Source organism: Mustelus asterias, chromosome 6 (assembly GCF_964213995.1).
Source record: "Mustelus asterias chromosome 6, sMusAst1.hap1.1, whole genome shotgun sequence".
In the NCBI taxonomy this organism is placed as follows: domain Eukaryota; kingdom Metazoa; phylum Chordata; class Chondrichthyes; order Carcharhiniformes; family Triakidae; genus Mustelus; species Mustelus asterias.
In genome coordinates this window covers 85,772,221-85,792,588 of record NC_135806.1, presented here as the reverse complement: position 1 = coordinate 85,792,588, position 20,368 = coordinate 85,772,221, and the positions used below count along the sequence as shown (strand labels likewise).

General features: G+C 39.9%; 1 protein-coding gene across 1 annotated transcript in view; it reads left to right on the top strand.

The window, feature by feature from the left end:
* The window catches only part of wdr36 (WD repeat domain 36), a 103,935-nt gene that overhangs the window by 30,706 nt on the left and 52,861 nt on the right, over nucleotides 1–20,368 (top strand). The window contains exons 7-10 of the mRNA XM_078214675.1: nucleotides 3,067–3,199; nucleotides 3,570–3,745; nucleotides 17,079–17,199; nucleotides 18,632–18,697. Of these exons, the coding sequence (XP_078070801.1) occupies nucleotides 3,067–3,199; nucleotides 3,570–3,745; nucleotides 17,079–17,199; nucleotides 18,632–18,697 (496 nt within the window). The remainder of the gene's footprint in view (nucleotides 1–3,066; nucleotides 3,200–3,569; nucleotides 3,746–17,078; nucleotides 17,200–18,631; nucleotides 18,698–20,368) is intronic.

Below are 20,368 nucleotides of genomic sequence, written 5' to 3'. Positions count from 1 at the left end.
TGGCCCGGAAGAGACCCCAATGGTCCAGATATCTGAAACCCTCCCTCCTACACCAGCTGTTTAGCCACGTATTGAGCTGCACTATCTTCCTATTCCTCGCCTCACTAGCACGTGGCACAGGGAGTAATCCTGAGATTACAACCCTAGAGGTACTTACTGCTTTTTAACTTCCTACCTAACTCCCTAAACTGCTGCTGCAGGACCTCATCACTCTTCCTGCCTATGTCGTTAGTACCAATATGTACCACGACCTCTGGCTGTTCACCCTCTCCCTTCAGAATGCTTTCTGTCCGTTCAGAGACATCCTGGACCCTGGCACCAGGGAGGCAACGTACCATCCTGGAGTCTCTTTCACGTCCACAGAAACGCCTATCTGTACCCCTAACTATAGAATCCCCTATAACTATTGCTCGAGTCCTCTTTGTCCCTCCCTGCTTAACAACAGAGCCAGCTGTGGTGCTGCTGCTTTGGCTGCTGCTGCTGGTATCCCCTGATAGCCCATCTCCCCCAACAGTATCCAAAACAGTATACTTGTTAGAGAGGGAGATGACCACAGGGGACTCCTGCACTGACCCTTCTGGCGGTCATCTATCAGCCTGCACCTTCGGTGTGACCACGTCTCTAAAGCTCTTATCTATGACGCTTTCCGCCTCCTTCATGCTCCTAAGTGCATCCAACTGCTGCTCCAATCTATCCATGCGTTCTGTAAGGAGCTGCAATTGGGTGCACTTCCTGCACCCAATTGCAGCTACTTACTTTATTTTATCCTAGTAAATCTTTCCTGCACTCTTTCTAGTTTAATATATTTTCTATAAAAGGGTGACCAGAACTATACACAGTATTCCAACTGTGGCCTTACTAATGTCTTGTACAACTTCAACAAGACGTCCCATTCAGTGTTCCCACCAATGAAACCAAGCATGCCAAATGCTTTCTTCATCACCCTGTCCACCTGTGAATCCATTTTCAAGGAGCTATGAACCTGTACTCCTAGATCTCTTTGTTCTATAACTCTTTCCAACGTCCTACTATTAACTGAGTAGGTCCTATCCTGATTTAATCTACCAAAATGCATCACCTCACATTTATCTAAATTAAACTCCATCTGTCATTCATCGGCCCACTGGCCAAATTGATCAAGATCCCGTTACAATCTAAGATAACCTTCTTCGCTGTTTACAATGCCACCAATCTTTGTGTCATCAGCAAAGAGAGGGAGATAAGAATACTGCTCCATTTGTAGACTTGCCTGAAAGCAGCCAGGGTGTTGTAATAAAAGACTTTCAATGTGGTTATTCTGGTCTCATAGCCCCTCCACCAATAATGAGTTGGGTATTCCACAGAAGGTAATTGATTAGCTCATGTCTGGACAGAGCCTGACTATTGTTATGGCCTAGGTGATTAAGTTATTTATTGTCCCAGCCAACACTTCTGAGTAGACTATTCCTCCCTGTGATGAACTAAGAAGAACATATCAACACCAATATAGCTACTGTTTGGGTAGACTTTCTGTCTCTGTCCAAAAGGTTGCTGTATAGAAATACAAATGGTCAGAGTCGGTTACAAATTTCAGTTCATCTTTGAAGTAATTGTTGACATCAGGTGTGAAATTCCATGGCATTTCCTACCTGTAATTCACATTGGAAACTTTCAGAAAGCAATTTGTCATACAAGATATCAAGTGACCTGTAGCAACCATCTGAAGTTGTGTCTTTGCTTGCTTTAAAAAGTCATTTTAAAGTTTAATATATATTTGACCAGCTGATGAAATTAAAGATTAATGTTCCACGTTGTCACAACTTGCCATTTACTTTTTATTAGTACTCATTTCTTCCTTCCAGAATGACATCACTCTCTCTCTTTCCATGGTCCTTTATCATCTAAATGTTCAACCACATGACAGCTTTTGAATAAATTAACTTTTTATGAGAGAGATTATATTATCCAACACTGCTGGAGTGATGATCTGAACCATCCTTTAGAGTGCTATTGATCGGCAAGTCCCAGACTGAAACTTAAAATCTGCCAGCTCTGCATTACTTTAGTCGGAACTTCATTCACTTCTGTCTAGATACCATTTACATTTTAATTTTGAGTCAGCGGCAAAGTCAGTATATGATCAACCTGTTATGAATTATACATCTGTCACACACACCTGTTGTTTCATTTATGGAACAATAAACTCTTCCTTCCACTTGTTTGACAAGGATCAAACGTTGTTAATATTGCAGTAACCCACAGTGTGAATGCGATGCAAATGCAGTATTGTATATTGGAGATATTTGCACAATGGCATGAGGATGTAATTATATGCTAATTAATTGGAAATAATCTGACCCAGTTTCACGGCACTTTCAGTTTACATTATTAAAGATATTTTACACTTTCTTTAAGATGCTAGATATCACAATAAATACTGGTTATACAAATGGAAAAGCAAGAAATTTCCTCATTCCTATGCCCACGTTTCTTATGTAAACCTCTTAAACCTCTTACACATTCAACAAAGTTTGCAGTTACAATGAGTCCAAGTTAATTTGTTGTATTAATTTGGTCATGGGATGTGGGTGTCATTGGTTAGGCCAGCATTTATTGCCTGACCCTAAATGACTTTGATCACCTTCTTGAACTGACGCAGTCCTTGTAGTATCATATACCCACAGTGCTGAGTAAGCTATACACTCATTAGTAATTTTCATGGTTCCTTTATTTAAAGTATAATTTAAGCAATGGCATTAATTTGGTTAAGTGAGCTCAAAGGAAAGATATTTCCTACTTCAGTACTGGCATTTCATCTGTAACTGTGTAAGTACGTGAGGAAAGGAATTCTATAATCTAGGCCACTGATTTGTGGAGAAATGCACAGAATTTTAGAATATGAGCCTCAAAACATAAATGAAAAATTTCATCTAATAAAATGAATTCAGTTTACTTAATTGCAGTGAATCGATAGTAATGTGTATAATCCTTTTAGAAAATGTTATTTTTCAAATGGTAAAGATACAATAATTATTGCGTAAAGATTTTCATTTCCCAGGTTTTATTTTGTTTTGTTCTGTTGTTTAGGCCCCAGCTGTGGATGTAGCTGCTGTAGGACTCGCATCTGGTCAGATAATTATTCATAATCTGAAATATGATGAGACATTGATGAAATTTCAACAAGACTGGGGACCAATTACAGCAATATCATTTCGCACAGGTAATTGGATTATATTTAAGTGAAGTTTAAGATAGGAAGAAAGCATTAGCCATATTGTATATTAAGTTAAAGATTAGGAATTGTTGAAGTGCAGCTGTAATGTCATTGTTTAAACACACCAATCCATTCTATAGCCTGTTTATTAACTGGTTGACTATTTCATTGCATGAAGTCAAACTTTGATCATTATACAACCTGCTGTGGATGGTTTGAAAGTAAGTTCATTTTTCAATTGTTGACGCATTGCAAAGTAGCAGCTCACTATCTATTATGTCTTATTTATCAAGCATACATCGAACTGCACTGCTTATAACTTATTTTGCACATGGTTACTAGAACAATTTTTACTCTTTCACGTTTTACTTTCTAGATGGTTATCCAGTGATGGCTGCTGGGAGTCCTATGGGTCATGTTGGACTTTGGGATTTGGAGGAGAAGAAGCTGATTAGCCAAATGAGGGAAATCCATACAACGGCGATTTCAGGACTAACATTTGTTCACGGAGAACCACTTCTCATTACCACTGGTGAAGACAATGCAATCCGGGTATGATCATGTGCTCCTAATGGCATCAGATTGGTGCAAGTTTAGAAAATATTGGGTGGGAAGGGATTGGGGTTTCCTATTAATCGGGCACTTAGGGACCCATGGAGGAGCATACACAATAGTCCAGTGAAGCCTGACTCCATACCTGCACTACCATCTGGCTGTTGCAGGGCCTGCTGCAGGTGCAGCAGTGGCCACCGCTCCATGTGGTGCTGGAGAGCTGCCGTCTCACTAATTGATCAGCAGGTCTTGGAGAGAGGGCATCCTCTCAAAGTGCGGAAGCTGTGACAGCAGACAACTACTTGCCATAAAATCTGGTTATGCTATGGTCGATGGAGGCGGGGTTGCACCTGACTTTCTGACTGGTGGGTGGGGCCACTGACTCCACATAAAAACCTAGCAATTGTTTTCTAGGCAAATTGAGTTAAAGATCAGTAAAATAGATAATACTGAGGTGATTATAATATGTTATTTGTGTACTGTGCAATAACCACTGTTGATGTTTGTTTGCTGTTCTGTTTTCTGTTCGTCACCTAAGTTGTTTGCAGGAACTGCCTGTTATGAATTCCTTCTCAAAGGAAAAAAAGAAAGATTGCATTACAAAGAAAATTTGATCAGGGCAGTAAAGCTCATCATTATTGTGGTTCGTGCAGCTGTCTCCAACCTGTGGTGTAGCTATCTTATAATGGCATGGTCTCTGCTCTTAGCTGACACTGCCTTTTAGCTGACTGTACTGACTTGTCTGAAATAAAATGTGGATTGAATTTTTAGATTCAATATTTTTTGCATTGTGCTGTGTAGAACTGTGATTGAGGACTGTAACCTTATTGTCCAGTGACACATGGTTGGCACTGCTGCCTCACAGCGCCAGGGACCCGGGTTCGATTCCTGGCTTGGGTCACTGTCTGTGTGGAGTCAGCATGTTCTCCCCGTGTCTGCGTGGGTTTGTTCTGGGTGCTCCGGTTTCCTCCCACAGGCTGAAAGATGTGTTGGTTAGGTGCATTAACCCGAACAGGTGCCAAAGTGTGGCGACTAGGGGAATTTCATAGTAACTTCATTGCAGTGTTAATGTAAATCTTTCTTGTGACTAATAAATAAACTTTAAACTTAAACAAAGCATTGACCATTTGGTTTCAACCTTGCTACTGGAGGAAGCACTGCACAGAGGCTGGACAATTTTGGGAGTGGGTAATTCACATGCCAGTTTTGCATATCATCTACTGCCTAAGGATTTAATATCAAGCAAGCTTAGGGAAATAATGAATAAAAATATGCTGCCTTATATGAAAGCAAAGTATTTGGAATGCTGGAAATGTTTAGGTCTGTCAGATCCCTGCGTAGAGAAACAAAGTTAATATTTCAGCTTGCAACATTAATCAGAACTGGAAAGCAGTACTAGGAGAGAGGGTTTAAATTTGAATTAATGAAGTCCTGAGAGGAAGTCATTCATCACATCCTTGCCCAGAATGAGAGGGGAAGAGGGGACATGAAGTAGGGTAAATTGTGAAAACATTTTTGAAAAAATATTATTGAACATATTGATCTCAACAAACTTTGCCAATACCATCATATCACTGTGACAGATGGCATATACATTGGTAACTCCTTTGCTGTTGTACCGATGGCAACTTGGTCACTATGGAGGGATTCACTGGTAACATCAATTTTAAAACTGAACACTACCCATCCAGTCGATATTGATTTGGGTATCTGTTTCTCCTCTTCCATTTACCCCAAATTATTATGCAGTGCTGCTACTCTGACAAAAATCCGCAAATGCTGTGATATTGCACAATAAAAATGTTTAAAATAAATCTGATACATAGGTTGCAACACTTGGGAGGGACTGACTAATAGTTCTGTTTAAATATTAGTATGATTTCCTGGGGCTAATGGAGTGATTCATGGATTGAAAAGTTAGTCATTGTTCTTGTTTTTTTTCAGATTTTAAATGGTTCATTACCAAATATCAAATCAAAAGGGAAAGTGTCTGGAATTATGTCATGTTACTTGTGTGGTGGTGCATGTAGGACGCAAAAATAAAGAATAGTTTTCAGATGAAGGCAGGTCAAATAATTTGATGAAGATATGCAGATTTAAGATTATTAAGATATGGGCTACTCACATGTGATATGTCCGAGACTAATATTTGCTTCTGGAGTAGGCCTAGGCCATCCGCCCTCCTGCGCCTTTTCGGTTATTCGGTAGGATTAAGCTTGATCTTCAACCTCAGTTCCACTTTCCCTCCTAATTGCCATATTCCTTGATTCCAATTCAGTCTATAGACTGCATTGGAATCCCTTTTGCTGGTTTTAGGCTTGACTGACTGCCGACTGCCCTTGAGGTAGAGAATTCTCAAGTTTCACAATCCTCTGAGTGAAGTATTTAATATTAAGCAAGCTTAGGGAAATAATGAATAATAATGAGCTGCATTATATAAAAGCAAAATTTTGAGAATGCTGGAAATCTGAAATAAAACACACAAAAATGGTGGAAATGTTTAGTCTGGCAGAATCCTGTGGAGAGAGAAACAGAGTTAATGTTTCAGGTTGTGACTTTTCATCAGAACTGGGAAGTAGTGTTTCAGTACATAGTTTAAAATTGAAATGATGAATTTGATTTATTTTTGTCACATGTATTAGTATACAATGAAAAGTATTGTTTCTTGCGCGCTATACAGACAAAGCATACCGTTCATAGAGAAGGAAAGGAGAGAGTGCAAAATGTAGTGTTACAGTCACAGGGTGTAGAGAAAGATTAACTTCAAAAGTCTGATGGCAGCAGGGAAGAAACTATTCTTGAGTCGGTTGGTATCTGTCCACAGACTTTTGTATCTTTTTCCTGAAGGAAGAAGGTAGAGAGTTTGTCCGGGGTGTGTGGGGTCCTTAATTATGCTGGCTGCTTTGCAGAGGCGGCAGGAATTGTAGACAATGTCAATGTTTGGGAGGCTGGTTTGAGTGATGGATTGGGCTTTGCTCACGACACTTTGTAGTTTCTTGTGGTCTTGGACAGAGCAGGAGCCATACCAAGCTGTGATACAGCCAGAAAGAATGCTTTCCATGGTGTATCTGTAAATGTTGGTGAGAGTTGTAGCGGAAATGCAAAAGTCTTTCCTTAGTCTTCTGAGAAAGTAGAGGTGTTGGTAGGCTTTCTTAACGGTAGCGTCAGCATGTGGGACCGGGACAGGTTGTTGGTGATCTGGACACCTAAAAACTTGAAGCTCTCAAGCATTTCGACTTCCTTCCCATTGATGTAGATGGGCATGTCCTCTACTACGCTTCCTGAAATTGATGATTACCTCTTTCGTTTTGTTGACATTGAGAGATTGTCATCGCACCAGTTCACCAGAAGGAGCAGTTGTCCTGAGAGGAAGTCATTTGTCATGTCCTTGACCAGGATATGAGGGGACCTGAAGTAATTTTTCCTCATCTCAGCCCTAAATGGCTGACCTTGAGTCTGTGCTTCTTGGTTCTAGATTCTGCAGACAGATGAAACAGCCTCTCCATATCTATCTGTCAAGTCCCCTCAGAAGCTTGTATTTCAATTAGGTCAGCAATTGGTAATTATATAGTGCCTTTAACATTAAAAAAAGGCCCCAAAGTGCTTCCCAGAAGCATTATAAAGCAATATTTGATACCAAGCCACAAGAGAAGATAGGTCAAATGACCAAAAGCATGGTCAAAGAGGTTTTAAGAAGTTTCATAAAGAAGGAAAATTAGGTAGAGAGGTGAAGAAGTTTAGGGAGAAAATTCTAGGGCTCAGGGCCTAGGAGACTGAAGGCACAGCCATCAAAGGTAGAGCAATTAAAATATGGGGTATTCAAGAAGCTAGAATTGGATGAACAATAGTATGACAGTGGATTGTGGGGCTGGAGAAAGTTACACAGATAGAGGAGGATGAAACCCTTTTGCATTTGAAAACCATTTTAAAATTGGGCTGTTGTTTGACTGGGACCCAGTGTAAGGTTACTGAGCACAGTGTAGTTGGTTGAATGGGAATTGGTGTGAGTGAGGAGACTTACAACAGGGTTTTGGATGACTTTTAAGTTTAAAGGGAAGAATGTGAGAGGCCAGCTCAGGCACTTTGAAATAATCAATCATGAGGTAACAAAGGCAGGGATGAGGGTTTTAGCAGCAGGTGAGCTGAGGCAAGGGTGAAGTTGGGCAACATTACAGAATAGACAGTGATCATCTCATTATTCTTAAATATAGAATTTAAAGGTCCATTTCTGCACAAAGGTGTTGGGAAATAGAAAAGCAGAATATTATTTAAATCGAGCAAAACTTCAAACTGCAGCAGGGTTTTGTACCTGAATCATAAGTTAACGTACAGGTACAGTGAGTAATTAGGAAGGCAAATTAAATGTTCTACTTTAATGTATGGGGATGGCATATAAAAGCAAGGGAGTCTTACTGCAACTGCACAGGATATTGGTGAGACTAAACCTGGAGTACTGTGACCAGTTTTAGTTTTACTTGAGGAAGGATATACTTCCATTGAAAGTAGGATGCAGTTCAAGGTTCGCTAAGCTGATTCCTGGGATGAAAGTGTTGTCTTATGAGAAAAGGATGATCACGTTCATTGTTTACTCATTGGGTTTTAGAAGAATGAAAAGTGAACTTATTAAAACGTAAAGATTCTGAGGGCGATTGATCGATGTTGTCTACGTGGACTTTAGCAAGGTAACGCATGGTCGGTTGTTGCATAAGGTTAAATCTCACGGGATCCAGGGTGAGGTATCTAAATGGATACAAAATTGGCTTCTTGACAGAAGCCAGAGGACGGTTGCAGAGGGTTGTTTTTCAAACTGGAGGCCTGTGACCAGCGGTGTGCCTCAGGGACCAGTGCTGGGTCCACTGTTATTTGTCATTTATATTAATGATTTGGATGCGAATATAGGAAGCATGGTTAGTAAGTTTGCAAATGACACTAAGATTGGTGGCATAGTGGACAGTGAAGAAAGTTATCTCCAATTGCAAAGGAATCTTGATCAATTGGGCCAGTGGGCTGACGAATGGCAGATGGAGTTTAATTTAGACAAATGCGAGGTGATACATTTTGGTAGATTGAACCAGGGCAGGACCTATTCAGTTAATGGTAGGGCGTTGGGGAGAGTTACAGAACAAAGAGATCTAGGGGTGCATGTTCATAGCTCCTTGAAAGTGGAGTCACAGGTGGACAGAGTGGTGAAGAAGGCATTTAGCATGCTTGGTTTCATCAGTCAGAACATTGAATACAGGAGTTGGGACGTCTTGTTGAAGTTGTACAAGACATTGGTAAGGCCACACTTGGAATACTGTGTGCAATTCTGGTCACCCTATTATAGAAAGGATATTACTAAACTAGAAAGAGTGCAGAAAAGATTTACTAGGATGCCACCGGGACTTGATGGATTGAGTTATAAGGAGAGGCTGGATAGACTGGGACTTTTTTCTCTGGAGCATAGGAGGCTGAGGGGTGACCTTATAGAGGTATATAAAATAATGAGGGGCACAGATCAGCTAGATAGTCAATATCTTTTCCCAAAGGTAGGGGAGTCTAAAACTAGAGGACATAGGTTTAAGGTGAGAGGGGAGAAATTCAAAAGTGTCCAGAGGGGCAATTTTTTCACAGAGGGTGGTGAGTGTCTGGAACAAGCTGCCAGAGGTGGTAGTAGAGGCAGGTACAATTTTGTCTTTTAAAAAGCATTTAGATAGATACATGGGTAAGATGGGTACAGAGGGATATGGGCCAAATGCGGGCAATTGGGATTAGCTTAGGGGTTTTAAAAAAGAAAGGGTGGCGTGGACAAGTTGGGCCACAGGGCCTGTTTCCATGCTGTAAACCTCTATGACTCTATGGTAGCTGGGAGGGTTTTTTGTGAGGGAAGCGAATAAAAATAAGCAGTGTCCCATTTAAGATGGAGATGAAGAGGGATTTAGATCACCTTTCATTCTTAATTACAGGGAATATAGGTCTAATCCACTCAATTGGGGAAGCGGCGCCATTAGTGGTATCACTGGACTAGTAATCCAATGACCCAAGGTATTGCTCTGGGGACCGGGGTTCAAATCCCACCATGGCGGGTGGCAAATTTTGAATTCAGTAAAAACCTAAAATTAAAAGTTTAATGATTTCCACAACTGTCATAAAAACCCATCAGTTCTTTAGAGAGCAAAATCTGTCGTCCTAACCTGGTCTGGCCTATATGTGACTCCAGATCTACAGCAATGTGGTTTTGCAATAGATGAGCAATAAATGCTGGCCCAGCCAGCAACACCCAAATCACATGAATAAATAAAAATCTTCAATCCCCTTATTATATATATAATTTTGGCAAAATCTCTTTATCCTCCAAGCCTTTCTAATTGCTCATTGGATCTGAATGTTATTAATGTGCTGTGATTTATGTGCAAGGACACTCAAGTCCTCTGGATACAAATATTTCTTAGTTATGTTTTATTTCATTTTTCCTATCGAAGGTGGATAATTTCACACTTCACAACATTGTATGCTATCTACCATATTCTAGTCCATACACCCAACTGTTTTTCTGGAGCCTCTCACTGCTTTACTTCCTCACTTTTCTTTGTATTGTCAGCACACTTGGATTTGTTGCATTCAGCCCGCTCAGCTGAAAAAAAAGATTGCATTTACAAAATGCCTTTCTGGATTACCAGGCATTTCAAAGCACTGTTATAATGTTGAAAACATGGCAGCTAACTTACACACCATAAGCTCCCACAAACAATAATGTAATTATGACCAGATAACCTGTTTTTACAATGTATATTGAGGGATAAATATTGACCAGGACACCAGGAATAACTCCCATGCTGCTCTTCAGAATAGTGAAATGGGATATTTTACATACACCTTAGAAAAAGACCAAGCCTCAGTTTAATATTCATCTAAAAGATAGCACCTCCGATAGTGAAACTGTTGCTCTGTGCTGGATTTTTGTGCTCCAGATCTGGAATGGAATTTGAGCCCAGAAACCTTTGATCCAGAGGCAGGGGTTCAACCAACTTTGCCATGCAAGTTGTCTAAGTCAAAGATTGTAAACAGCTGAGGCCCAAGTACAGACCCTTGCGTTGTCTAACTTGTTACAGCTTCCCAACCCAAAAATGTCCTATTTATTCTTACTCGCTGTTTTCTGTCTGTTAACCAATCATCAGTACGTGCTAGTATATTACTTACATCCCATGGGTCCTAACTTTGTGTGGTACCTATCAAATGATGTTTGAAAATTCAAAGACATTACATCAACCAGTTCTCCTTGCAATACAGAATGTATATTATCAATGTTTGCTGATGATGTGATTATAGTAACCATTGAGGCAAATAGTAGGAAATTTCAGGAGGACATAGCCTGGTGAAATAAGCAGACACATGGTGGGTGAAGTGTAAGGCAGAGGAATCTGAAGAGTGCCCCCTGCCTGCCAAACTTCATGGACACCTCATGCTCCTCCCCTAATTTGTCACCTTGTTGCCCACTCCCTGAATCTATCTATATCTCTTTGCAACCTCTTTGTGTACTCCTCACAGCTTACATTTTCACCTAGTTTTGTATTGTCAGCAAACCTGGATACTCTGGTCTGTTCATCTAAGTCATCAATATGGATAGTAAATAGTTGAGACCCCAACACAGACCCTTGTAATACTTCTCTAGTTACAACCTACCTACTTGAAAACACCCCATTCATCCTTACTCTGTCCATCATGTGATTGCACGTGTCATTCCTGCCCCATGCTGCACTCCATGAGCCATAACTTGTGGAATTTTATGGAATGCCTTTTGGAAATCCAAGTATATTACATCTATTAGCTCCCTCTATCTCCCTAGCTACATCCTCAAAAAACTGAAATTTATCAAACAGGATTTCCCTTTCGTAAAACCATGTTGACTTTCTCTGATCATACTCTGATTTTCTAAGTGCATAGTTAAGACTTCCTGAATAGATTTTAGCATTTTCCCAACAACCGACATCAGACTGGCTGACCTGAGTTCACTATCATTTCTTTTCCTCCTTTCTTGAAACGTGATGTTACATTTGCTAACTTTCAATCTGCTGGACTGCTCCAGAATCTAAGGAATTTAAAATAAAATCATAATCAGTATATCCACTGTTGCTGCACCTACCTCCTCGAATCCTAGAATGTAGGCCATCAGGTTTTGAGGTTTTATGGGTTTTAGTCCTCAAGTTACTCTCTGAATTTTCTCTCTGCTAATATTAATTATTTTGCATTCATCATGCTTATTGGCCCCTTGATTATCCTCTAGTTTAGGTATGTAATTTGTGTTCTACCCTGAAAATGGACACACAATTTTGTTAATTATCCATCATGTCCTCATTACTTTAGCTACTCTCCTTTCTCTATGCTAATAAAAACTGTAACAATCTGTTTTTATATTAAGTAGCTTTCTCTCATCCTATTTTTCCCCTTTTTATCAGATTTTTGGTGATGCTCTCCTGGTTATTAAAATTCTCCCAATCACCAGCCTTACTAATTTAATTTGCAACATTATGAGCCTATTCATAGTCAATAATTCTCTTTGTAACTTCAATGGATGGATTGTAACGATGGATGGATCTTTCTTGCTGAGTTTTTGTTTTTTAATGGAATTTATTTTTGTTGAGCATTTTGAATTGTTTGTTTAATGTTTCCCATTGTTTATTTACTGGTATACTGTCAACCATAGCCAGCTCTCTCCTCATACCTGTGTATTTGGTTTTGTTTAAGTTCAAAGTTCTTTTTTTTGCACTCCAGTATTTCACTTTCAAACTTGATATTGTATAATATTTTTTTTTACACAGGATCGTTAAATATGAGATTAGTAAATAGCCCTGCCTCATTACACAATCCTAAATCTACAATCATTTTTTCTGCAACATGTTATTCCAAGAATGTATCTCAATAATATTCCACAAATTCATCTTCCATACCATCTTTGGCAACTTAGAATCATAGTTACAGATTCTTAACTCTGAGATTGACACGTCCCTAGCTTAAAGAGCAAACAAAAACTGGAATACTCACCAACTAATTACTTACCTACTGTCCTGTGGGGCTGCTCTTTAATTTTTTTCTGAATTTGAGCTTTGGCTCCTGACTTTGCTCTCATATGTCCACTCGTGGGTCTTGCTTTATCTCCACCTGTTCCTCACTTGCTCACTAGCCGCTCTACTCTCAGGCATGGCTTTAACTCCCAAATTCTCCTCTCGTTCTCTTCAGGTTCGTCCTCAGACCTTGGTTTATCTCCAGCTGCTCCTCTTGCTCTATTTATGTTAAAACATTAAAATTAAAATTCATGCTGTACTGTTCTATATTGTTGTTACAGCTCAGTGAGGAATTTTACTATGGATGTTGTAGGACTTGACTCTAGCCATTGGGTGGCACTCTAATTTATTTTTAAACAAATTTCTAACCTGTGGATGGCGCTGCGTAGGAAATAGCATGTTGCAGTGTTTGCATTAACACCGCAGGATCAAACCTTGAAAAAGGAAGGAACAATTAAGTCTTGAGCTATCTACTTTTTCCTCGACAATTTTCTTTCCCTTCAATGATTCACAATATAATAGAATATTACAACACAATGAGGCTATTATGCCCATTTGATTGCTCTGAATAATTCACATAGCTTCATTTCCTTGAAGCCATTTTTAAAGTTTTTCTATTATTTATCCACTTCATTTTTAAAGGCCATTAATGATCTCGCTTCCATAAGTTTTGCTGGGTAATTCCATGTTCTAATATTGTTCTACTTTAAAAACAAACTCTTAAAATTTCTCTTCATATGTTTTGCTGTTGAACTCAGCTTTTAGGTGCCACCTCCTGAACCAAGGACAACAGTTTTCCCCATCTAAGTACCTCTAAATTTTGAAAATTTCTCTCCAATCTCTTCCTAACCTCTTATCTGATTGAAAATATTTCTACTCTAAATGCTCGTTAATGTTGGTATCATCTTGTTAACCTCCTTCTGCACTGTCTTATGGACTTAGCAGCCTTTCTGAAGCAGGGTAAAAAATTGGACAATTTCCCACTGTAATCTCTTTGCTTTAATTATTAAACCTAAGATCATATTTGCTTTATTTTGCAGCTTTATTAGCATGCCCTCCAGCTTTTAAAGATTTGGCTAGCTAAATCATTTTTAAGGTTTGTGCATCTAATTTGAACTAAACTTAATATCTTGCTTAGAATATACTTCAACAAATTGGACACACACCAGTACCCTGTGATTGTATTCGTTATTTTGTATTGTTATGATCTGGTTAAGGATTGATGCTATGAGCTAGCATTTAAAGAAAAACCCAAACATCCTGTTTTAATCAATAGAACTATGCCCCAAGATTTCACTTTCTTTAAACAAAGCAAACCCTATTGTATATAAAAGAAATAAAGGAAACAAACGCTGTTAACAATATGGTTTATAACTACATATGATGTACTTTGGTTTACTTCCCCAAGAATTTCCTTGTAAGACACATTTATCTTAAAGTTATTGACTTCTGTAGGGATCACCCATTGGTATGCCACATTCCTCTGGAAAATTCTGGCAGTTTCAGCTATTCTCGGAGAGTAAAATCTCATTTACTATCTCTTGACTATGGATGCTCCAGTACTCTTTCTTGTTACTCTTCAATACTTGCAAGCTAATCTGTTTATTGCTTTCCTTGCTGCAAGCTGCTGTGGAAGACCACTGTGGATTCTTCCACTAGTTTCAAACTAGGAAATCTTCCAGCTTCTATTCAATCACAAATTTCAAACTCATCTGCAAGTGATGAAGAGTTTTTTTTACTCTGATAACAGTGTAGGTCTAGCTAACTGTCAGTTACTTTGGTTGTCTCTTAGTAAGCTGCAAACTACACAAGATCCAAACTGTAACAAATGAACCGTTTCCAGCAACACCTAGATAAATTGAAACAAGAGAGCTTTCCTAAGCATCCAACTCTATGGCAAAGGCCTGCACTGGGCTTTCCTCAAGCTGAACTTCAAACTAAATATCCTAATTTACAATGTATTTTTTGATATGAAGTAAATGGGTTTTATAACCTTACAGGATTAACTGAATACTTTTAAATCAATTAAGTTCCAGCTCCCAAAGCAGAAACAACTCTCTGGACTGCAAGCCTTATAGATATCACCTTTTCAGTTCTCGAGCTGAGTAAGCCGACCCGCTGTTTTATAGCTCTCTCTCTTCTATTCTAATCTTTTACATCTACAGCCTAAAAATTTTCTTCCTAAAACTACAAGTTATTTTCTAAAGCTAAAAGGTATATCCAAAAACACATGTACCATGAAGTAAATATTCACAACATAATGATTCCTAGAGATGGCTGTTGATAGGTTATTTGACTGTGAGGGAAAATCACAACCAAGTACTCTGAAGTTGTTATATGTAGGAATCACTAAGATTAGGAAAAGTAGACTGCAACTCTTTCAGAGACACTTGTAGGAATAAGTTTTGGATTAGAGTGCAGGATCTCAAGGGTGGCAGTCTCACAATTACTTTTGGGTGGTCCTGCTAAAGATGTTGAGGGGGGAACAGATTAAATATGCCAGTGCATGAGTGGAAAATTGTTTAGAAGGAAGAGTTTCTGATTCCTAGAATATTTGTACAAGTTCGAAGGATTGTGGAAGGACAGGTTTTATTGTGAATTAAGTTTGCAGAGAGTATAAATAAGCCGGTGAGGAAGAATTTAAACTAATAATATGGGGGAAGTCAAATAGGCAACCTAATAAAAATAAAGGTGATAAAAAAAAGAACTTTTTATCATCTTTCCAACTCAAGATGTTGCAAAGCACTCTACAACCAATTGGGCACCTTTTTAAGTGTAGTCACTAGTATAGGGAAATACAGCAGTCAATTTCTACGTAGCAAAGTGCTACAAACATCTCTTGATCTATTTTTGGGCTTAAAATGTTGATCAGGGACAGGTGAGAACTCACCTGCTGTTCAGGTAGTACCATGGAGCTTTTATGTTCATCTGAGACAATAGATAGGGCATTGTTTTAATATCCCATCAGATAGACAGCACTCCTGACAGTAAAGCAACAAAGTACTACATTGGCAGCCTAGGTTATGTGCTAAAGTCTCTGAAGAAGGGCTTAAACCTCTGACTGACTGTCAAGCTGGCTTCCTATATTTCAGCAAATATCTGGTCTGAGTGTGCGTAGGTGAAAACTGTGGGCAAAGATGAGGGTCTGCAAGCTATCAACAGATAAAATAAATTGAATCAAAAACCAAACACTTTGCAATCAAATAAAGGAAATGTGTATCTGGACAGATGTTACTGTTAAGGGTGGCCTCAGTTTACCAGGAGGAAATTAGGAAATCAATAAAATATGCAGTAGGTGGGAAAACATGATCTCAGACACAATATCAGGTTGTATTAAAAGGAAATAGGAGCAGGAGTAGGCCATTTGGTCTTTCAAGTCTGCTCCGCCATTCGTAGAATCATAGAATTCCGACAGTGCAGAAGGAGGCCATTTGGCCCATTGAGTCTGCATGGACAACAATCCCATTCAGGCTCTATCTCCGTAACCCCTCGTATTTACCCTGCAAATCTCCCTGACACGGAGGAACAATTTAGCATGGCCAATCCACCTAACTTGCACATCTGTGGAGTGTGGGAGGAAAGTGGAGCACCAACACAGTCACCCAAGGCTGAAATAGGACTGTGAGGCAGCAGTGCTAAGCACTGTGCCACCGTATCACCCGTTCATTATGATCATAGCTGATCATCCAACTCAATAACCTGTTCTCACCTCAGCCGCCCTCCCCATGTCCTTTGATCTCTTTTGCTCTAACAGCTATATCTAACTCCTTGAAAACATAACAATGTTTTGGCCTTAGCTGCTTTCTGTTGAAGTGAATACCACAGGCTTACCACTTTCTGGGTGAAGAAATTTCTCCTCATCTCAGACCTAAATGGTTTACCGCTTATCCTTAGACACTATGACCCCTGGACTCCCCCAGTATCCGGAATATCCTTCCTTCAGCTACCCTGTCTAGTCCTGTTAGAATTTTATAGGTTTCTATGAGATCCTCCCCATAATTCTTCTGAACTCCAGCAAATATTATCCTAACTGATTCCATCTCTCCTCATATGTCATTCCCAAGAATCAGTCTGGTAAACCTTCATTGCAATCCCTCCATAGCAAGAACATCCTTCCTCAGACAAAAAGCAATTAATCACAAAGGCTTGCATGAATTTGTCACTAGTTGACCTGGTTGATAGGCAGGAAACAATAGGAAAGGTCAGAGTTGGCAAATGCATCTGATGGAGGAAAGCCTTGCTTAAGAGTAATTTATCCCTGTTTAAAATTATGTATTCTATTTCTTGAGCAGGTCTGGATTTTTGATGCCCCAGAAGGTGGAGGTCGCCTTTTACGATGCCGTTTAGGACACAGTGCCCCTCCAACCAAAGTAAAATATCATGGATCTGATGGACAAAACATCCTTAGCTCTGGTAAGAACAGATTTTTCTTGTATGTCATTGCTTGGTCTTCGGTTACTTTATAATATGGAAATAAATCTCCACTCTGTAGAAAGATACCTTGTTTTGATCAGGTTACACCTCCTTGAAATGTAATAAAAATAAAATTGCTGTATATGTCACAAAGGAAAATTCTGTTGACTTAATGTTCATTACCCATGCCAGTGCAAGTTGTTTTGCATGCATCTACATTTTCTGGTGAATTGCAAACTTACTTTCCTACTGGTATGAGTTAAGTGATATGCCCCTGAGGCAAGGACAGTTAAGTGCCTGATGTAGAATGGGCAGTGCCAAGGTGCTGCCTGGACATCGGCACTTTGCCCCTTGGGCAGTGCCAGGGGGTGCAGGCTGGCACTGTCAGGGTTCCCATGCCCAGGGGGCACCACCCCCCACCGCCCGACCCCCTGGGGGGCCCCAGTTGTCCCCCCCCTTCATTCTGGCAGGATCTCCTGCTCGTTCTCCGGATGTGGGGAGCTACTTTAAACCTCACCTAAATAAAGTACTCCTGGTGGGGTGGGAGATACAATTGGGCCCGGCAAGTTCCCGATAATCACATGCAAAACATATTTTAAAAAGATTCAAATCACTTACCTGTCTTCCCGCCGGTTTCCAGCGTGGTCTGGACTCTAACTGTTCTCCGGCTCTGGGAGATGCGCATGCATTCCCGGCGCATGCGCAAATCCTGGAAAAAGGCTTCGACATGATTCTTCCGACTGAACCCGCCAGAAAAGTTGCGGATCGCGATGAGAGAATCGGGGCCCCACATCTTTGCGATTGGGGAAATCTAATCTCCGCAGCAACCGGTGCATTGTATTAATTTTTTAATGACTCAATAGTATAAAACGTCTAATTTTTCTGGTGTGCTCACAGTCCAACATATTAAGTCCTAGTAAGCAACACCTTGAATTTGGTTAGCAGGTTTTCTTGTTTTCAAATCCCACCAAGGCTTCATTCGTCCTTTCACAACCCTCCCAAGATATCGGCTTTAATTCTGGCTTCTTGAGCATCACAGATTTTCGGTAGCCATGCCTTCAGCTGCCATATGCTAAGCTTTGGCATTCCCTTTGTGCTTCTCTACCTCTTTCTTTAAGGTGCTCCTTAAAATCTATCTCTGACTAAACTTTTGCCAATCTACTCTGGTATATCCTTATGTGGCTTGGTGTGAAGATTTGTTTTATAATGCGCTTGTGAAACACCTTGAAATATTTATTTTGTCACAGGTATTATTTAAGTACAAATTGTTGGTGTTGCTGTATGGTGGTTTGAAGTAGTAATTTGGCTATTTACATGAAGCAATTTAGTAACGGTATTGATTCATACCCATGTTTTAGTGCCCCTTGACATTTTTCAAAATCTAATTTTATTATGAAACTCCATTCACTTGTGTTTGTTTTTGTTAATATAGGACAGGATGGAACTTTGCAGTCATTTTCCACTATTCATGAACGTTTTAATAAGAGTTTGGGACGGGGTAAGTTTGATTGAAAAGTATAATGAATATATGTTACATTTTTTGAAATGTGCATAAATTTATTAGGTAGTGACAAAGATATTTCATTTTTATAACAAAGTATTTTTCTGAAATTATTTTTAACTTTTGTTTTTGAAATAACACCAGTAAAGGGCCACAATGTGTTTCTTCCTGCTCTTTCACCCTCCTCACTTCAGGCTTGACTAGATTTTTCGGCTGAGGGTGAGAAAATATCGCTTAAGAGTGAGAAAGGTAGAATGTAATGTCAAATCTTTTAAACATCTTACCGTCTAGCTCAAGAGGAAGTTATAATTGGGATTCAAACAAATCCTGAGGGACAGAGGGTATTTATTAACCGTTATTGGGAAAGACGAGGGACATGCTTTGTGAAGTACCATTGGGATTTCTCGATTGGAACGATGTACCACAGTCAAGCAACTAAGTAAGCACACATCGATGCAGAATAAAAAAAAACAACTATTGGGTATAATCTTGATTATTTATTTTTTGAAGATTCTAGCCAACATTAATTCTGGATGGAGGAATTTTGCCTGGCTAGTCTCATTATCTTTACTAAGTGCCATCCCAAGTGGACTTTAAACATAGAACAGTACAGCACAGAACAGGCCCACGATGTTGTGCCGAGCTTTGTCTGAAACCAAGATCAAGCTATCCCACTCCCTATCATCCTGGTGTGCTCCATGTGCTTATCCAATAACCGCTTAAATGTTCCTAAAGTGTCTGACTCCACTATCACTGCAGGCAGTCCATTCCACACCCCAACCACTCTCTGCATAAAGAACTTACCTCTGATATCCTTCCTATATCTCCCACCACGAACCCTATAGTTATGCCCCCTTGTAATAGCTCCATCCACCTGAGGAAATAGTCTTTGAACGTTCACTCTATCTATCCCCTTCATCATTTTATAAACCTCTATTAAGTCTCCCCTCAGCCTCCTCCGCTCCAGAGAGAACAGCCCTAGCTCCCTCAACCTTTTCTCATAAGACCTACCCTCCAAACCAGGCAGCATCCTGGTAAATCTCCTCTGCACTCTTTCCAGCACTTCCACATCCTTCTTATAGTGAGGTGACCAGAACTGCACACAATATTCCAAATGTGGTCTCACCAAGGTCCTGTACAGTTGCAGCTCTTAAACTCCAACCCCCTGTTAATAAAAGCTAACACACTATAGGCCTTCTTTACAGCTCTATCCATTTGAGTGGCAACCTTTAGAGATCTGTGGATCTCTGTTCCTCCACAGTCTTCAGAACCCTACCTTTGACCCTGTAGTCCACATTTAAATTAGTCCTACCAAAATGAATCACCTCACATTTATCAGGGTTAAACTCCATTTGCCATTTTTCAGCCCAGCTTTGCATCCTATCTATGTCTCTTTGCAGCCTACAACAGCCCTCCACCTCATCCACTACTCCACCAATCTTGGTGTCATCAGAAAATTTACTGATCCACCCTTCAGCCCCCTCCTCTAAGTCATTCATAAAAATCACAAAGAGCAGAGGACCAAGCACTGATCCCTGCGGCACTCCGCTAGCAACCTGCCTCCAGTCTGAAAATTTTCCATCCACCACCACCCTCCGTCTTCGATCAGATAGCCAGTTACCTATCCAATCGGCCAACTTTCCCTCTATCCCACACCTCCTTACTTTC